The sequence below is a fragment of the Momordica charantia genome (genome assembly GCF_013281855.1).
Source record: "Momordica charantia cultivar OHB3-1 chromosome 11 unlocalized genomic scaffold, Mcharantia_2.0 BLBB01000011.1, whole genome shotgun sequence".
NCBI lineage: Eukaryota > Viridiplantae > Streptophyta > Magnoliopsida > Cucurbitales > Cucurbitaceae > Momordica > Momordica charantia.
The window spans coordinates 8,216,810-8,236,692 of NW_028275159.1; the positions used below are offsets into that span (position 1 = coordinate 8,216,810).

The following is a 19,883-nucleotide window of genomic DNA, read 5'->3' on the forward strand; positions in this document are numbered from 1 at the left end:
CTTTTAGTAATGTCACATTGAAATGGAGGGATGAAAAAGACATTTTCATGCGGACCAATTTACTTTACTTTTGCTCAAAATTGCTATTCACGAACAATACTAAAATGTATCATTATCAGAATATACTACATGTTTGGCTTATTTTTTCTTGTTTTGTATTAATTATAAAGAATATTTCACAATCATAACGATACTTTTTTGAGAAATTTTAATGGGTGATTAAAATTGGTCGCATAATTTGTAAATATGACCATTTTTTTGTTAAATTTTTCCGTGCATTGATTTCCCTTGTTTACGAGGGTATAAATGAACTAGTTAGGTGCTGTTTTCTATCATTTTACACTCAGAAATCGTGTTTTAAGTTTAGTTTAGTGTCCAAAACCTTTCATTTGGCCTTATCTTAGGTTATATATGCATATAAGACATTTTTATATCATTTAGAGTTGATTTCTAACGGAAATTACAATTTTGTGCAGAAAAATCCAAGCTAGGCGCTTGGCGTCTCGTCCAATTCCGAAATTCCCTTAATGTAAAACACAAGTTTTTGTATGTTTTGAAGCTTCTCCAAGCCCCTCCACGTGTCTTTCATGCATTGATGATAGCCAATTCAATCATTTATGGAACGAAATTTTACGTAATTTCCTTTTAACCTACCTTATCATATATATCATTTTTGTTTTTATAACTATTGTCGTTAGAAGTCTATCCGCGATGAACGCTGGTAGTGACAAACCATTTTTGTAATAATTTATATACCATAATACTCTACTAATATGGTATAACAATGAGAGACAAATAACAACGTCATCGTTCAAATAAAACAATGATAGAGCTCATTCCATCAAATCGATCGAGCCCATTCCATTAATTTTTTTTTTAATTTTGACTTTTCACTTCTATTTACAACTACTTTTGAAAAATTACAGAACATTTTATGTTTCAAAGTTCACTTTTTTTCCCTCTTTCTTGCCATCTATGATGAGAGTATCCAAGGAGGCTTGAGTAGATGACGAAGCCCTTCCTTTTTCAACCTCCAAAATTTATCTTTTCCTAAAAAGCACCAAAGAGACAACAACGAGAGAGCAAAGAGATCTATGAGCAAGAAAATGATAAAAAAAGGGAAAATTTTGAATTTAATTAATTTCAATTTGATTACCATTTTAATTATGATTAAAATAAGTGAGATTATTAACTATTTCTTTCAAAATGATCAATTTCTTAGGGTTTGTTAGCATAATAATTTCGATTTTTGATGGAAAAATATTTTGGTGTTTACTACTCAATATCCATATTTTATTAAGCACCATTAAATTTTTCACCAATAAGAGAAAAATTTAGAATATATATATATATATATATATATATATTCAAAACAATAAATGGGAAGATGAGAGATTGAATTTCCGAACAAGATGTGTTGATCGTTGAACTCATATAGGCATAAAGATGAGTGACAGTTGGAAAGTAGTATTCTTCTTTTTTTGCTTTTGTTTTTTAAATTATGATATGATTTTTTTTTCCTGTCCTGTAATCTATTTGCAAAAAATTCTTGATCCAAGGCAAAATTTTAAAATTAGAAAAAAAGGAGTAGTTTACAAGAATTTATCAGTTATTATGTAATCTCTACTTTTCAAACATATTTTAAAATTTTAGCCAAATTTTTATTTTGACGAGTAAGTAACCATTCATTTATTTAGTAGATTTTACTTCCAATTTTTTTTTTTACTCTCAATTTATTTTGTAATCTTCCAAGTCGTTTTCAAAAACAAAATCTAAAACTTGCTAAAGAATTTTAAAGTAATGAAAAGCCTAAAAAGTTAATAAACATATACCCTTATTTTCTAAAATAGAAAACTAAAACCTAATACATTATTAAATAATCATTAGTATCAAAATGAGACTCTAGTTCTTAGAATTGAATAGCACTTTTAATATTTCAAATAAAAATTTTAAACAAAAAAAGAGACATTTTTTAATTGAAAACAAAATTATTAAATCAAACGAATTTCAAAATATTAAAATAATATTTATTTGGACGAACTAATCATTATCCTATTGACTTTGCAACCAGAATATAAAACAATAGAAAATATAAAATAGAACTTGAAAATCAAACTCAAACTCAAATTATTAATTATATATGTTTTTAATTAATTAATTGTTTCGTATCTGCTGACGAGGTGATTTAAAATTATTTTTTTAATTAATGAGTTTCATTATTGATCATGATCTTAGCTCATGTGTCATTGTCAGAGTAAAAAAATATCATTATTTTTCTCTAACCAATTTCTCCTATGAATGTTTCTGTTTTTTTTTTTTTTTTTTCCTTTCTTTCTTTAACTTATAATTAACTAACTTATCCACCTCATCATATGCCAGAAAGTAAATAAAATTTGCAGTTAATTGAATTCAATATGATGAGAATCTAATCATAAAAAATATTGGAATGTTCTTCTAGCCAGGTGATTTAAACACTTGATTTATTAATACATTCTTTTGAAAAAGATTAAGGAAGGAAAATAGGGCAAAACCCTAATGCTGTTTTTTTGTAATTATGATGACCTCATAATTTTAAAAATTTTGAATTTGTGTAAACCAAATTGGAAAATTTAGGGCTTGTCCGGTAACGTTACTATTTTTTTTTCTTGTTTTCGTTTCCTCCACCTTTTTCAATCCATAAAATAGAATTACGTTTCATAACGGTTTCTTGTTTTTTATTCTTTATTTTTTATTGAAAAAAGAAATAGAAACATGTTTGATAACCTTTTTGTTTCTTGTTTTCTAGAATTTTAAATTAAGAAAAAAAATTTCAAATAAAATGTTCAAATTTTTTTTGTTATATTTACTTTTTTGATGTTTATTACGAATTTTATAAGTCAAAGACTATAAAATAATGTTTTTTTATCTATATTTTAGAAAAAATTAGAAACAAAGACAAAAAAACTTGATTTTGATTTTTAAAATATTTGTTAAAAATGAGAAACGAGAAACATAAACAATTATCAAATGCTTATTGTTTCTAAAAATTAAAAAATGAGAAACATAAATGTTACCAAGCAGCCTTGAGTTTTTACAACCTAATGGTGAAGATTGAGTTTTATGTGACGCAATGCGTGTTTGTGATTTGTGTAAAAGTACGTGGTTTGAGAAGAAGCATGTACTATAGACAAACTCACATGTCAAATGTAGACTTTATTTTACAGTTATACAAACTTAACCCGCGAACTTAACACCTTAAAAAAATTTCAACTAATAAAATCTATAGTTGAATATCCTAAGATTATGTTTGATAATGACTTGGTATCCATAACTTTTAAAAATAAAAAGATCTAAGCTTATTTACTAACCATATCATTTCTGTTCAACAAGAAAAATCATATCATTTTCTTTTTTTTTTTGCCAATTCAGAAGTGGATAAAGTATAAGTTACCATTCAAAAAGTTATATTGGATCCACATATTTTTTTAGCTTTTCACTTTGACCCGTATTATTTTTTTTAAACATTTAGCCAATTTTAAAAATAAAAAAATATAACTAATATAACTAATATATTAAAAAAAAAGTTAAATAAAATAAAATTTAGATAAAGAAGGGTTTTTTTTTTCTCTCTCTCTCTCTTTTACATAAAAGTTAAGTAGGGCATTAAAAAAAGAAAAATCCAAGGTGGTCTTCAATAACTTTGCCCCATTTCCCTCATTGGGGGAGAGTAAGCCAAAAAGTCAAAAATAAAATAAATTTGTGATGGCAATGAAGAAGCCATCCACCAATTAAGCTCATTAATTAAAGCATGGTGCAAAGAAATCTTCACAAGATACAATAATTCTACCATAAATGCACTTCCAAGATTCAAATTAATTTGCTTCACATTCATATAATACATACAAAAGTTAGCTTCTCATATATTGTGTGTCATTTGACAACTTTGGTCACAACCCCATTTTTCCTCGTCTTGTCACTGTTTATACCATTTTAAAAGGGGAAGGTTTTGTTGATTTAAGAAGAAAACAAATCTCACACACATCAGGGGTCTTTTCAGAGTAACGACTAATTTCTTCTCAAAATCAATTGGTTTCTATTATAAACCTTTGTAAAATCTATTGTCTTTTCAAAGTGGGATATACTTATTATGCCCCTTCAAGATCGTAGCTTTTTCTAGTTCGTTGATCAAACTGGATGCTCGTCTGAGTTTGTTGAGTTCTAATGCCATATCAATATTCATAGGGTATTATCTCAAAACCAATTGACTATGAGAGGAGTAGCTCACGTCTATTATAAATTTTGTAAAGTTCATTTTCTTTTCAAAGTGGGATACTTAACCACCAACTCAAATTCTTACAGGATAAAATAGGTTAAACTACAAGTCTTTCATGAACTTTTAGGAGTTTATTCTAATTGAACTTTTAAAAGTGTTTTCTAAAAACGTAATGCATAAATCAGAAATTTATAAGATACAAAATGCACAAACACTAAAAAAGTAATTACCAAACACAATTCTCAAAATTTATGTAACAAACTCATAATTTTAGCCAGTAAAATATTCAACGATATGAAATGTCAAAATTTCTACAAATAGAAAGCTCGACATCGAGTATATTAGGGATAACCCATATTTTTAATATACCATATACATCTTAATGAAATTTAATATGAATATAAATATTTATTTTTGAACTTCTTAAAAAAAAAGACACTTTTTTTTGTTACTGTTTGTAGACTTTAGAAGGGGGAAGCTTGATTGAAGGTTTTTTTTTTCCTTCTTCTCACACATCATAGGTCTTGTGAGAGAATTAAAAATTGCCACTCTTAATTATATCTTGTTGTCTCTCAAATGCCCTATTGGAAATAAATGGCAACAATAAATGCAAAGACAAAGTTGTCTTTCAAAATGAGATTTTCAATGGAAAGAGAAAAAAAAATGCTTTTAAATGATTAATTAATTCATGTAATTCACTACCTTATATTCAATGCAAAAAGTATTATTTGAATCAATTTAACTATATGGGTCTACTTTGGTTTGAAAATCATACCCCTCTTTTAAGTTTTTTTTTTCTCTTCCCTTTTTTTTTTTAATACAACATCACAATCGGATGAATATTTGAACTCATGACCTTTTAATCGGGATAAATATATTAATCGTTTGAGTTAAACTTAGGTTAACGAAGTACAAATTTTTTTTTCTTTTTGAAATTATGAGTTTGCGAAGAATAATTACTGTCATGGGTTAAATAAATAGAACCTGATAGAGCAACAGGCTGGGTGTGCGAAGGGCCAACAACCCGAGGCTGGGTGTGCGAAAGGCCAACAACCCGAACCAACCAGGTTAAGACCAATCAGGCTCAAATTGTCTGGGCTGACCTAGGTTCGGTGCCGACCCCTGCTCGATACCGAGTAACCCTCGACCCAATGACAATTATTGTTGTGCATCCAATCCCCCTATCCTGCGTGATTTGTGTGAGGCAACATAAACACAAACAGGTCGAACTCATGAGAGGGATCTCCTAAACACCTTAGGATTCAACTTTCCTAAAGGAATTATGATTTAACCTTTATAAATAGAGAGGTAAGTAAAACCCTAGAGGTGAGCCTAATGCACTCTCCATACTCGACTACCTAAAATACTAACTTAAATATCGGAGTCCGTGTGACAAGAGTCACACCGGTCTTAGTACTATTTTGTTTTGCAGATCTCATCGATCCTGTTATTTTAAAAATTGGTGCGAATTTGGCGAGATCCTAGAAGGCCAAATTTCTCATCAACAATTACTATCATCGACTTTTACAAGTTATTCTATCACGATTCTTAAAATAAAAAAAAATAGTTCAATTTTTCAATTCCTTTATAATTAATTTATCATCCCTTGATTTATTTTTTGTTGGGTTGCAATCACAATATGCTTCTAATTCAGCATGATGTGTAAAGAGTGATTAATTTGTTTAAGCACCTTTAAAAATTAATGTGTATTATCCTTGACTTTCTAATCCATATATAATTATTGACTCTCCTTCTCTCTTATGACATTCTTTTGTTTGAAGATTTACTCAGATTTGGTTTGATTAAAATATATATGAATCCTTATATATAATTATTTTTCTCACTCTAATATGTCAATTATGGGCTTAGACCTAACCCTCTCTTCAAAGTTTAGGTTTAAATTTAGTGTATCAATAAAGTCACCAAATGGTTGGAATATTATCCCAAATTCAAACATTTGCCCCATTTTTGGGAAGTAAATCTTATATAAAATGTATAATAATATTGATCCATAATGATGAAGTTTATAAATTCTAGGAAGACAAAATTTATGGGTATTCTAATCCATGATTTTTTAATAAGAATATATGTCTTAACCAATTGAATTGTGCTCTTATTCGCATAAATTAATTTAATTCATGATCATGATCATGATCTTAATCAACTCAATTAAGAGTGGAAAATGATGGAGGGATGGGAGATGGAAAAGTCATCTTTGTTAAGGATGAATAAACCACCACTCAAATTTGTAGATATCTCAATATTCCCCCTCACTTGTGGGCTTGGATAATTGCATAATACCCAACAAGTAGAAATCATTATAAAATGGGGAGGAAACAACAATGCAGGGGTTCAAAAGCAGGATCTCCCACTCTGATACTATGTTAAGGATGAATAAACCACCACCCAACCCAAAAACTTGTTAAGAATCCCACGTTGAAAAGAAAAGGGAGTACAATGGTTTATAATAGACATGAGCTACTTTTCTCGTTGTCAATTAATTCTGAGATCGATTGAAAATATTGATATGGTATCAGAGCCCAACAAATTCAAACGAGCATCTGGTCAAAAAAATAAGATCTGACCAAGATCGATGAGTCGAAAGAGCCACAATCTTGAGAGAACATGTTAAGAATCTCACGTTGAAAAGTGAAAGTAAATAAAACTAATACACATACGTGTGTTATTGATTCAAGAATTAGGTGACTTGAGAAGACTATGATCTAGATCTAGAATAATGGGTGAGACAATGATTTCTCTAATTTTAATTAATTAATCTAATCAACAATAATGAAAGAATTGAATTAAGAAGTGGGTCTCATTTTCAATGACATTAATAATTAAATCACTAGTTAGTGGGCTCCAAACTAACAAAGTATATATGTATTTCTAATGTCAAATAATTGTTCCTCAAAATATAGGTCAAATTCTTTGCATATTTTTCCCTTTTCAAAGATGGATCCCAGTTATGGATTATTATTGTCATAGTTAGAACGAATAATTAATGGCTTTTTTTTTTCTTTTCTTTTCTCAATGTTATTAGGTTATTTTAAATAGTATATAGATGTCGTAGTTTCGATTTTTATTCATTTTACTTTTTATACTTTTCAAAACATCTTATTTGGTCGATGTACATTTTAATGGTTAGTTCATTCATTTTAATTCTTATCTCGTTTCTTTTAATCATAATTTTAACATGACACTTCACACACAAAATTTCTTGAAATATAATCACAAATACTTGTATTCAATGGTTTATATATATTGTGTATAAAATTTGTATTAAAATTTTGTAAAGATGGACCAAATAATGTCACTTTCGGAAGTACAAAGATCAAAACAAACATTTTGAAAATACAATGATTAAAATATACAAAATTTGAAAGTACCGAGACTAAAATAGAGAGACCAAAATAGTATTTATACCGTCTTATTTTACCATACAAATCGGGAATTGTTCCAACACGTAAGCACTATTAATTCTAAGATTATGCAAATTAATTTTCTATGGTCTCTTTACTTGTCGTGTGTGTTTTATTAGTTGCATACACGAACACAATAAAACGAACCAACAAAATACCCAACATTTATGTATTAATGTCTTGCCGGCCTTTATTTTTCTTCCTTAAAGTGAGGATATACAAATAAGGTTGAATTATTACAATTCTCTCGTAGGGTTGTGTCCTAATAATATATTTTTGAACTTTAAAAAGTATAACTATTTAATTAATAGGGGTCTCTAAATATTTAACTTTCTGTTCTCTCCCGTAGACTTTCAATTTAAGTTAGGTATCCGAACTTTCAATTTTACGTTCAATAACTTAATTAGACATTATTTTAAAGTTTAAAAATCTATTTAACACAAAATTGGAAGTTAAATAACTTAATTATAAGATGTTTTTTTAAATTAAAAAAAAAAGAATTAGGGACTTATTAAGCACAACTCTCAAAGTCAATGATCAAATTTATACTTTCATTTCGATCTAAAAAACAATAACATACGAGTAAATACTGTTGAATATCGGTTTTTGTAAAGACCTCAAGTCTAATCGTCCCCAAGGGATAATTTGGGTGGCTTGGGACCTCAAAGAATAACCTTGAGGTCTTGGGTTCAAGCCACATGGGACGCAACTTCCACAAAGCGATCACTCCTTGCGTATGTAGAGGTATGGAGACAATGCGCACCCCAGGTATAGAGACATAAGGCCAAATGGCCGCCAACTCCTAGGTAATAAAAAAAAAACGACCTCAAGTCTAATCATAGTGGGTTGGCTTAGCTAGTGGCAGCTCGATAGGAAGGTGGAAAAAAAAAGTAAAAAAACTTTGGAAGAATGGATTCAAAATTCATAGTGGCCACCTACTACTTAGGATATTAAAATCTTGTGAAATATTATTGGGTCGAACAGTTTATCTATTAGTCGAGGTGCATACTAAGTTGATTTTTCTTTAGAGCAACATGCAATATGATCTCTTTTCTTCTATCAATTTTTATCGATACATATATAGTGATTTTCTTCTCCTCTTGTGTACTATTTTTTCATCTCTCATTACTTTTTACGGCTTTGCTATATATATATTTTTTCTTTCTTCTCTGTAGATTATAATAAGCCTACCGACGAAATTATTCGTCGAACGAAAAAACCTAATTTAAAAAAAATTGATAATAATGAGAAGAGATAATAGAGCATGCTTGAATTTATGTTGCAAAATTATATTGATAATATACAATCAAATTATTCAAGGTGCATATGCTGTCTCTCTGTAAAACAGCCAAATCTGATGAGTTATGTTAGATAGGGATTGATCAAGTTAAGTCTTTTTCTTACCTTTGTTTTTCTTTTCCACATGATAAAATTTGGTTATAATTTTCCAATTTTGATGTTGATTAGTGAGCTGTTTAACAGTGATTTGATTGGAAAGAAAAAGGCACTAAAATTAAGATTGGTCATTTGCTTTTGGAATTAAAATATCAATTATCAATGACAAACCTCCACCTCAGTCAATGGAGTTAGTGAACTTCATAGGAAACTAAGAAAGGAAATACCGGTAGGTAAGAGCGTGTTTAGTAACGTCCTCGTTTTTTATTTCTCATTTCTAATTTTCTTAAAAAATCTAAGTATTTTTCAACTAACTTTATTTGTTTATTCTTTTTGGGAACATTCTCACAATTGTATAGAAATTTTGGAAACAACCAAAACTAGTTTCTCTTTTTTTGTTCTCATTTCCAATTTGTTGATCTAAAACATAAATAAAAAGATTGTTTTATCATACTTGAATTCTTAGAGGTTAGAATCATGCAATACATTTTTCTTCATTAGAAATAAAGAAACAACAACGTTACCAAACGAGCAATTTCTTGTTTTCTTATTTTTTTCTCATTTCTAATCATTTGAAAAATGTTTAGTCTTTGAATAATGTTTCTATTTCTTGTTTTTCTCTTTTAAGAAACATTTCTTAGAGATTTTAAAACAATAAAATCAACTCCCTTAGTTTCTTATTCCTATATTTTTTAGTTTAACTTTTTTTCAAAATATAAATAAAAATATTATTTTATCATTTTTACTCAAAAGAGCATAAAAAATAACATTAAAATTTTGAATATTTAATTTAAAAAATTAATTTTCATATAAATTTTTTACTTTTTTAATTTAAATTTTAGAGAACAAGAAACAAAAATTAGGTACGAAACATGTTTTACTTTCCTTTTCTAAAAAAGTAAAAACAAAAATTAAAACTTATTACCAAACACAAATTTGTTTTTCTTAATTGAAAAAGAGAAAAAGAGAAACATAAAAAAAAAAAAAAAAGAATCATGAACGTCATCAAATAGATTCTAAATACTCTTGAAGCATATATTATTATTTTTAATTTCATATGTTTGAAAAGTTTAAATTTTAGCATACATGGGTCTAAACTTTTTAACGAAATTCTTATACTAAGTAAACTTTTTAGTGGTAGAGACCTCGCATATTGGACATTAGACCTCAACTGTCGACAAGGTTTTTGGACTCATATTTTATTTAGTTTTGTAGTAATTTTAAAAGCCAAGTTGATCAAAGTAAAGTTAATTAAGTACTTAAATACACAAATTATTTCATAGATCAGCATCTAATATATTTTTTGTTTAGCTTAAGTCTAATTGAATTTGAATTTGTTTCTGTTAAAGATCTGATCGCTCTCAAGGGATTTTTTATCCTGACCCCTTTCAAGAGATTTCCGAGAATCAGGTGCAAGAGAGATTGTAACGTACTCAAGTTAGTAGAAATTCGATCTATTTCTGTGTAGAATTTGCAATCAGATTCGAGTCTACTTGAGGATGGAATTACTCCTCTAGTATTTATAGGTGTCGAGTGATTGAAACTACTCTTTAGCCACATTGAACACGTTCCATAGAGGATGAATGGAATCCAAAGATAATGATGAGTGGAGAGTTTAGGGGCGGTTTACCTTAGTTCGACTGTCTCGATCATCTTTTGTTTCTTAGTTAAGATCAATCCATTGGTCGACACATTTATGTCTCAATGTAGGTTGGTTCGACCTAAGACCCTTTATGACATGTGACATATTATTATTTGTCCTCTCCAACATACTCCAATAAACATCTCCAATGTGTAAACGAAAGAATTAATTAAGTAAATTAAGCATCATTATGAATTGAAAAAGAAGCATTTGCATCAAATGTCAAATATTTTGGCTAAATAATGCCAAGACTTTTTTTTCAAAATCATAAAACAGTCCATTAAACTTCAATTTTCAAAAAGGTGTATACCCAAAACAATATATTACTATTATGTGACAATCATAGACATCAAAATATATATTAGAACTTCAATAAATTTCCTTGACTACCAAAAATAATTGCTACCAAACTTATAGTAATTGATTTTGGCCTTGTTTGGCTTGGGCTTTTAAACATGTGATAAACTATTCCACGATAATGAAAAAGAATTGGAATGAAAATTATAGAATTGAAAATAAAAATAATAGTATTATTTCTCAAAATTATTTTAGAATCAGAATCTAAAAGATGTGTATTATGATTTAATATTTTTTCTTTTTTGAGACAAAATTAAAAATGCGAAGGAATTTAAATTAAACATGTAACTTAGACAGATTAATTAGAGTATAAAAAAAAAAGAAAATTGATTTAAGAATAATCAGAATGACAATTCCTCACCAAGAAAAAGAATCCCATTCTTTTCTCCTTTTTCTCTTTCTTTTTTTTTTTCAAAATAAAACTTAGGATAAGACCCAACGAGTCAAGAATTATTTTTTATTAATGACAAATATCTACTGTCAATGGTTTTAGGTATAAAACATGGTATTAACTATTGGTCGATACGTCGACGTTTTCATGTATTCATGGATTCAATATCGACATAAGAGGTAAATTGACGTTTTTATTATTATATAAAAAAAATACAAAATATGAAAACTATCAACAAAATGTCACTAATATATATATAATATTAATATTAATTATTTTTACTTCATTTAGAAATAGAAAAATTGTTTATTTATTAATTTAAATATTTTTTACGATTTGTTAATTTCTCTAACTTTTATAGAAATATCCATCAACATCGATATTTTATCGATATTTCCATTAATATTTCTATGAAATTGAGACTTTGACATTTTCGTCGACATCGACGTTCAAAACTTTGGTGTAAAAAAAGTTTTAAATGTCAATTTTTTTTAGAGAGATCATTTCATTTAAGGAGGAGACAATATAAAAGACACCCCCAATTGAGAGAAACGGTAAATATATAATAATTAAGAAAGAGATTTAGAAGTCAAAGTTTTAAATGTTTGATTGAAAAATAAATATTTCTAAAATAATTATAGAAATAAAAGAATGGATAACAAATAAGTGTTTAGCTTTTTTTAACCAGTTAAAATTTTAATATTAATATTATGTTCCTATTAGTGATATTTTGTTGATATATATATTTTATTTATTATTTTTTTTACAATACTATAAAAAATATCGATTCATCTCAATCTACTTCAAAATTTGGACATATATCAATGAAAATTTAATACTTACAGCCGATTATTTGTGAGGACAAAAACCAATTAAATCGGCAAATAATGAATCAAACGATTCAAATTTTCATCAACTAGTACATTAAAAAATAATTGATGAATTTAATCTTTCAAAAAGTATACAACACATTTTTCATTCAAACAACAAACAAGATCCATAATTTTTATACTTTTCAACCAAGTTTAATTCATATGAAAAAAAAAATTACACCAAAATTTTTTTTATTGAAAATCCCCCAAAATTAACATTTCAAAAAACTGCTAAAAAAACTATTGCCTCGCGGAAAAAGCCTAAATTTGATGCTTTGTTTATAGGACAATAATTTAAAAAACATTTTCTTGATAAAAACGAAAAAAAAAAAAAAGTGTCAAAAAAGGTCTTGAAATTGATGGGAATATTACTCCAAATCCAACATATTGTTATCTCAAAAAAGGCAAGAGATATTATTGATGCTCCACATAATATAGGTCATCGGTGAGACTATGCTATTGGAATAAATTAAAATGTGTGAACATTAATTGTCACACATCACATTTGTAGGGGATATAACGCCATCTAGAATTTGGGCTAAAACGAGCATAACTTAGCATTAATTAATATATATTCAAATTAAAAGATTGTGAGTTCGATCCCCCACATCCTCATATTCCACTAAAATCCATTGAGAATTTATTTTAATTTAAAGTAAACAAACTTTTTTACTCTGAGATATATAAACATTTATAATACAAACTCAACCAAAGAACACGTTGTGGTAATAATTAAAATAGAACACAAATGTTGCGATGAGTAGAGTAAAACAAGAACTAGAATATGAATTTAACGATCAAATTTCGACAAGTCAAAGTTTGGATATCAGGTGGTCATCTAAGGGAGTTGAGACCTAAGTAGTGGACTCGACCCAAGAACCGAAGATCAAGGCCCTCGGGCAACCAGCCTGTGGGCCGGTTGGTCGGCTCGGCCAACCACAAGGCCGACCAACCTTAGTTGGCTGGTTGGCTCGGCCAACCATGCTAGGTTAGCTTGTCCCTCTTCTTTGATTGACCATGGGCCGAGACGATTAACCCAGAGTTAACTTGAACTCGTCTTATTTCGATGGTCTTCCTCTTGCATTGCAAAATGGGCGAGAAGATCCCAAGATCTAAGAAATTGCTTTTATCTAAAAATTTTGAATGACCCTTATTTAAATTATTGTACCGATATCTTTTTTCCTCTCTCTATAAACCACCAAATTTTCGATATTCAATTATTTTTCTTTTGTATAAATTTTGCAGAGTCCAAAGAAGTGGAGATTTTGGAGATTAATTATCTAAGGTAATTTTTTTCTTTAACTTTAGTTACCTAATATGTACTATAAATTTGAGATTATTTTAAATATAATAGTCAGAAAATCTATTAGGAGAAGGATTTTAATTTAGGGCGCAGGGTACCCATAAGAAAATCTTTGTACATATTTATTTTTATATTAACTTGATCACTAGTAAATTCATGAGATCAATAACACACAAATCAAATTCAAATAAAAGTAAATAAATGCCAAATCTTAAAAATAAATTAAAAAAATTATACATAGAATTTGTGAACTCATTCAGAAAACCAAGCAGATTCTGAAACTCTGAAAACAAGAAGAAAGTGAGAATATATTAACCAATCAGAATGGAGCAAACAGCCACGTCAGTTTGCCACGTGGACACCATGTACATTTCACTGAAAACCCATAAATGGAAACCCCCAGTCCATAAAGCTGAACTCTTCATCAGATCATAGCCTTCGAAAAGAGAGAGAGAAATTCATTTTATATTATTAAAAAATATTTATATATATGTTTTTCGATTCATAATTCAAAGGGTATTCTGCTTCTTCTTCTTCTTCTTTTTTATTATATGATTTTAATTTGATTTGTTTTTTTTTTTTTTGTGATGGTTTCTGATGATCTTCGTTTTTCTTGAGTTGATTTTTGATGATATTTTCAGGGTTTACAGAGAGCAATCGCAGAAGATCAATAATGGAGGAAAATTAGGGTTCCAACTTGAAGAGAGAGATTGAAACGGTAAATTAAAACACTTCATTAATTATAATTTGATGATTTCATATGATAGATCCACTCTCCACAAAACCCTAAAAATCAAAAACCCACTTTGATCGGTTTTTGCATTTTTTTTTTCAATTATCCATTTCTCATAAAAATAAGAACATGCATAAAGGAGGAGGGAAAAAAAACCCAATTTTGATATTCATGTTTTGACCTAGAATCTCTAAGAAATTGATTCATTATATTAATTGAAGGGAAAAAGATTGGTTTTTTATTTGTGGGCAGAGAGAAAAGGGACATGCATGTTCATGATCATCTTTTAATTTTGGAATTAATCTTGCTCTTAGATTTTCTATTAGTTTGAATCTCTACTTACTCTAAATTAATTATGAATTTTTGGTCATGCATGGAAGAATTGAAAATGGATTTTCTATATGAAATTAGGGTAAGATTGCAAAAGTGCATGTTCTTAGTAAATAGAAAATGAAGCAAATGATTGCATAATTAAATAGGTTTAATTATTTAAGAAAACATAAAAATATGTTATGAAACAAGATCTAAACATTTTATTTTCCTTATATAAGATCTTCATCATCTTTTTTATTAAAGCAACACCATTTAATTGAGAAAAACTGCATCAAGTTTCTCATCAACGGAAAGGTTCAGTTTAAAGATATTGATATTGCAGGTGACTATCATGGGATTTTGACCTAAGACCTTACTCATGGTATATCGAAAACGTTTTACTGTGTTGGGAGAGGCTATGAACACTGATCTAACAATAGATAGATTATTTATAAAAGTGTAAGAATCTTTTTTTCTCTCTCATCTAATTTTCTTCTTAAATTTTGACAGAATTCACACACAAATGGGAAGTAATAACCTACAAAGTAGCAATGAAGATATTGGCTCTCCTCAATGCTCCTCCAACTTTCACCTCTCATCATCAGATTATTTTTCACCATCAAACTCCCATTCACAAACTAAGAATCAGCTCCACAGAGCAAGTGACCTTCTCATGGCATTCTCAGTGTGCACCAACGCCAACCGCTCGAGAATCACCGAGCTGGCCGACGCAGCCATGGACAAGCTCACCAAAGCAGCCCTTGATGGAGATCCTCTATGGAAACCCCAAGAAGATCATGAAAAAACTTACTTAACATTGATGGATATAATGAAAATGGTTGAGGTTGGGGAGCCACATTCTAGTCTTCTAGACCTAGAAATTGGCAATATCAACATCAACACCAACACCAAGCCAGACAGTTTCAAGCAACAAGAACAACAACATAATCATCTCCAAACTGAGATTTCAAGACATGTTGGATATGTCAGAATGGAACCAGCCAGAATTGTTGGGTTTTTTATGGATCTGGTCTGTTGTTTTTGTATAATAATAAAGTTGAGATTTTTCTCAAGTTTATGTAGAATATGTAATTTTGGGATTTTAATGTTGTTATAATTTTTTTCCATTAGGAACAATGGTCAGCTGCCTTCTCCAACATTGTTTCAAGAGCAGCAATTCTTCAAGTTTGGTCATCAATGGGGTCTGCAGAGAATTACCACGGAACTATGCAAGTGGTAATTAATTAACACAAATTAAATCTTATTATTATAAGCTAAGTGAGATTCTTAAGAAGTTATTTGATTGAATATTATTATTATATATGTATTCTTGATTTGGTTCCCACTGTTTGCATCTAGTAATGAGAATTATCAAGTACTAGGAAATACTTTGTGGTTGTTTGGATGTGTTCTGTGTGAGATGAATTTTTCAAAAGTACTGTTTATGTGAAAGTTAAGTTTTTATAAGAGAGTTCTTACCCTAGTTATTATGAGTTACTTGTGAACTTATTCCATGTTCATGATTTATATTATAATTGTTCTTAAGAAATTTGGAGATGTTGTTATTTTGGTAATAGGTTTAAAACGTCTAATTATAGTCCATGTACTCTTAACTTTTGGTCATTTTAGTCTCTATACTTGCAAAACTTCAGTACTTTTAAAAAGTAACCATTTTGTGGTCTTTATTTACAAAACTTTAACATAAATTTTATATCCAACGGAAACCTTTTAATACAGTTTTATTGCTAGAACATTTCATGAAACTTGGTGAGTGAAATATCACCTTAAAATTACAAAGGCCTAAACAGTTACTTTTTAGAAGCACTTAAGCTGTATTATATTTATCGTGTGATATATGCAGATGACAGCGGAGTTTCAAATCCCGACACCACTTGTTCCGACAAGAGAGAGTTACTTTGTGAGATACTGCAAACAATTGGCTCCACAAACATGGGGAGTTGTTGATGTCTCCTTGGAACATCTCTTCCCTTATCCATCTGTTGGCTTTCGTCGAAAACCCTCTGGCTGTTTAATCCAATCCATTCCAAATGGATTCTCCAAGGTTCTTTCTTTTTCCTTTTTATGTGTGCACCATGTTGTCGTGGACCGTTTGATAACGTTTCTAACTCTTTGTTTCTCATTTCCGACAAATAAAAACATAACTGCATTTGTCAATTGTTTCTTGTTCCTGATCGTTTCTTTTTTTATTGAGAAAAGAAACATAAACATATTCGATAACAAAAGGACCCTCGAGTTCCATATTTTTTGGTTTCTTGTTTCTCGTTTACTGCTTCTAGCTTGTTCCCTCTTTTCTAAAAGAGAACAAAAAGCCCAAAGAAAAGAAACAGGATAAACTAAATCCAAGAAACCTAAATTGTTACCAAACGAGTTGTTAGTACGTAGTGATCTTTTCCGTCTTTTTTGTTACAAAAAATAAGTTGTTTGGTTTTCTAACATTTAATAAATAACAAAGGACTCTCGATCTATGTTTTTTGGTTTCTTGTTTTTCGCTTACGGTTTATTGTTCCCTCTTTTCTGAAGGAGAACAGAAAGTCCAAAGAAAAGAAACAAGATAAACTAAATCCAAGGAACAGAAATGGTTATCAAACGAGTTGTTACTAGTGATCTTTTCCGTCTTTTTTGTTACAAAAAATAAGTTGTTTGGTTTTGAACGTTTAATAAATAAAAAAGAACCCTCAAGTTCCATGTTTTTTAGTTTGTTGTCCCTCTTTTCTAGAAGAGAGCAAAAAGTCCAAAGAAAAGAAATAGGTGAACTAAATCCAAGAAACAGAAATGGTTACCAAACGAACTATTCGTAGTGATCTTTTTCTCTCTTTTGGTTTTGCAGGTGATGTGGTCGGAGCATGTGGAAGTTGACAACAGATTTGTTCACAAAATCTTCGAACCATTAATGAATTCTGGTTTGGCATTTGGTGCAAAACGATGGGTTTCTTCTCTGATTAGACACTGCATTTGGCAAGCTACATTATTAATGCTTACCACTACTCCTACGCCCAAAGGAGGTACTCTTTTAACTTTCTTATTACTTAATTTTCTTCGTTTAATACACTTTTCACTATTACATTATTCCTCTTTTTTTTGTCATACAATAATTCTTTCTAGCTTAGGTTAAACTACAAGTTAGATCATTCTAGAGCCCGAACTTTGATGAGCATAAAATCATTTCAGAGTCTAAACTTTGACGAGTCTGCTTGGAATTTGTTTTCGTAACTGAGTTGTTTTTTTTCTTCCTATATTAACTTTTATGTTTGTGTTTTTGTACCGCTTGGGATTATTTCATGCGATGAGATCCAACTTTTTTCCTTGCAATATACCTAAACAAAAAAGAAAAAGAAAATTAGATCAATGAGATGAATTTAAGTCACACTCTCAATATATATCATAAAGATATAGTGTGTAAAGATCTTGGTTAAATTACCGGTTTTGATTCCTGAACTTTTAGAAAGTATCTATTTAGCTTGGTACTTTAAGAAATTGTTTTTATAGGTTTTTTCCAACTTTCAAAGATTGTGTCTATCTGGACCGGTAGCATGTATACTTTGAAAAGTTTCTAATGTATCTTTATGGCTAATTTTGTTAGTTTAGGTGCTTAATTACATGCTTAAGCGAGTTCGGGCGTCTGAGTAGGGACTTTTCAATCTTCTATAAGTATTACGGATTAAGTAGACACCATTTTAAAAATTTAATAACATATTAAAAAAAATAACGAAGCTAAAATAGAAAAACTTTAAAAATTCAATAATCTTATAGTGTAAAACACCACAAATACAAATATGCAAGATCTTTCTCAGCGAACATATCAAATGAGAGAGAATTTGAAACACACGAATTTATTGTATTAATCAATATATTTAGATAATATAACTCAGCCACCAATTTAAAACGATTCACCAACATTAGCGTTGCTCAACGATACTTGAAATATGTCTTTGACCAAGTAGTCATGAGTTTGAATCCTCTCATCCTCTCTTGTTGTTCTCAAAAAGGAAAAAAAAATTAAGACATTCAAATAAAAATCTATAAACCCACTTAAAATAATTTTGAAGGCCAACCAAAACTTAACACAGTTGGTTAAGGTGTATATCTCGAATCAAAAGGTCGTGTGTTCGCACCCTATATATTATTTAAAAAATATAACTTCAAGTAGCTAGATATTATAATTATATGAATATGTTACCAATTACTCGTAACATTAGAATGAGATACTTCAAACTTTTTTGTAGTCTTGATATCACAAGCTGGAAGGTATAGTGTATTGAAGTTGGCTGAGAGAATGACAAGGAGTTTCTATAGTAATGTGAGCACTTCTAAAGACAGTCTGTGGATGAAAATTCCCATTTCTGGAGCTGAAGACATTAGAGTCATGACCCGAAACGGCAAAGATGATCCCGGAAAACCTCCCTGTACCTCGGTCATTTTCTCCACTTCTGTGCACATTCCGACCACCCCGAGACAAGTTTTCCATTTTCTTCGCCATGAGAAGTCACGAAACAAGGTACGTGATTCGAATTTACGTCATCATATATAAGTTTGAGCAACTACAAGATGTTTCTAAGAGGGCATAGCAATGTTGCAATACCATGGTGCTAAACATAGAAAAAGCTTTACCAAACTATTTTCTCATTCTCTTCATTCATATGCTACAGTGGGACATCCTTTCATATGGCCTTTGTATCACAGAGCTTGATTACATCATCAATGGCGACGACCCAAGAAACCGAGTGTCAGTAATTCAAGTGAACGTAAGTTTCAGTTTGATTTCTTCTGCAGACAGCGCTTCCTACATGATCAAACTTTGATTTGAAAAGTTGATGAATTTGCAGTCTGCACCAAGACGAGTCGAGATCTTTTACCTGCAAGAGAGTTTCTTCGACACAACAGGATCCTATATAGTCTATGCACCCATCGACGTCTTTGCAATGTCGGCGGTCTTTCATGGAGGAAACCCAGATAATGTAGCTATCCTGCCTTCTGGCTTTGCAGTCCTTCCAGATAAACCAAACATGAATGGAGAGGAATATGAAACTGATGGAAGCATTCTGACTGTTGCCCTCAACATTATTGACCATTCAATAACTGAGAGAATTCCTTATGAATCAATGGATTCCATGCATAAGATTATGGATGAAACTGTTGCCTCAATTAAAGAGGCTTTCACAATACAACAATTTTGACTGAGGAAA

At 29.7% G+C, this 19,883-nt stretch overlaps 1 protein-coding gene across 1 annotated transcript; it reads left to right on the forward strand.

Moving 5' to 3' along the window:
• Positions 1–14,196: 14,196 nt before the first annotated feature.
• LOC111010358 (homeobox-leucine zipper protein MERISTEM L1-like) lies at positions 14,197–19,874 on the forward strand. Its single transcript, XM_022283728.2, has 8 exons — positions 14,197–14,352; positions 15,190–15,709; positions 15,811–15,915; positions 16,541–16,741; positions 17,528–17,702; positions 18,924–19,195; positions 19,347–19,442; positions 19,524–19,874. The coding sequence occupies exons 2-8, from the start codon at positions 15,203–15,205 to the stop codon at positions 19,872–19,874; spliced, it is 1,707 nt and encodes a 568-aa protein (XP_022139420.1). The 5' UTR covers positions 14,197–14,352; positions 15,190–15,202.
• Positions 19,875–19,883: the final 9 nt, after the last annotated feature.

Bases quoted from the DNA above. Each gene is read 5' to 3' on its own strand.
- LOC111010358 (XM_022283728.2), top strand. From the start codon at position 15,203: ATGGGAAGTAATAACCTACAAAGTAGCAATGAAGATATTGGCTCTCCT. The intron at 19,196-19,346 runs GTACGTGATTCG...CATATGCTACAG, and splicing joins ATGAGAAGTCACGAAACAAG to TGGGACATCCTTTCATATGG. The intron at 19,443-19,523 runs GTAAGTTTCAGT...ATGAATTTGCAG, and splicing joins TGTCAGTAATTCAAGTGAAC to TCTGCACCAAGACGAGTCGA.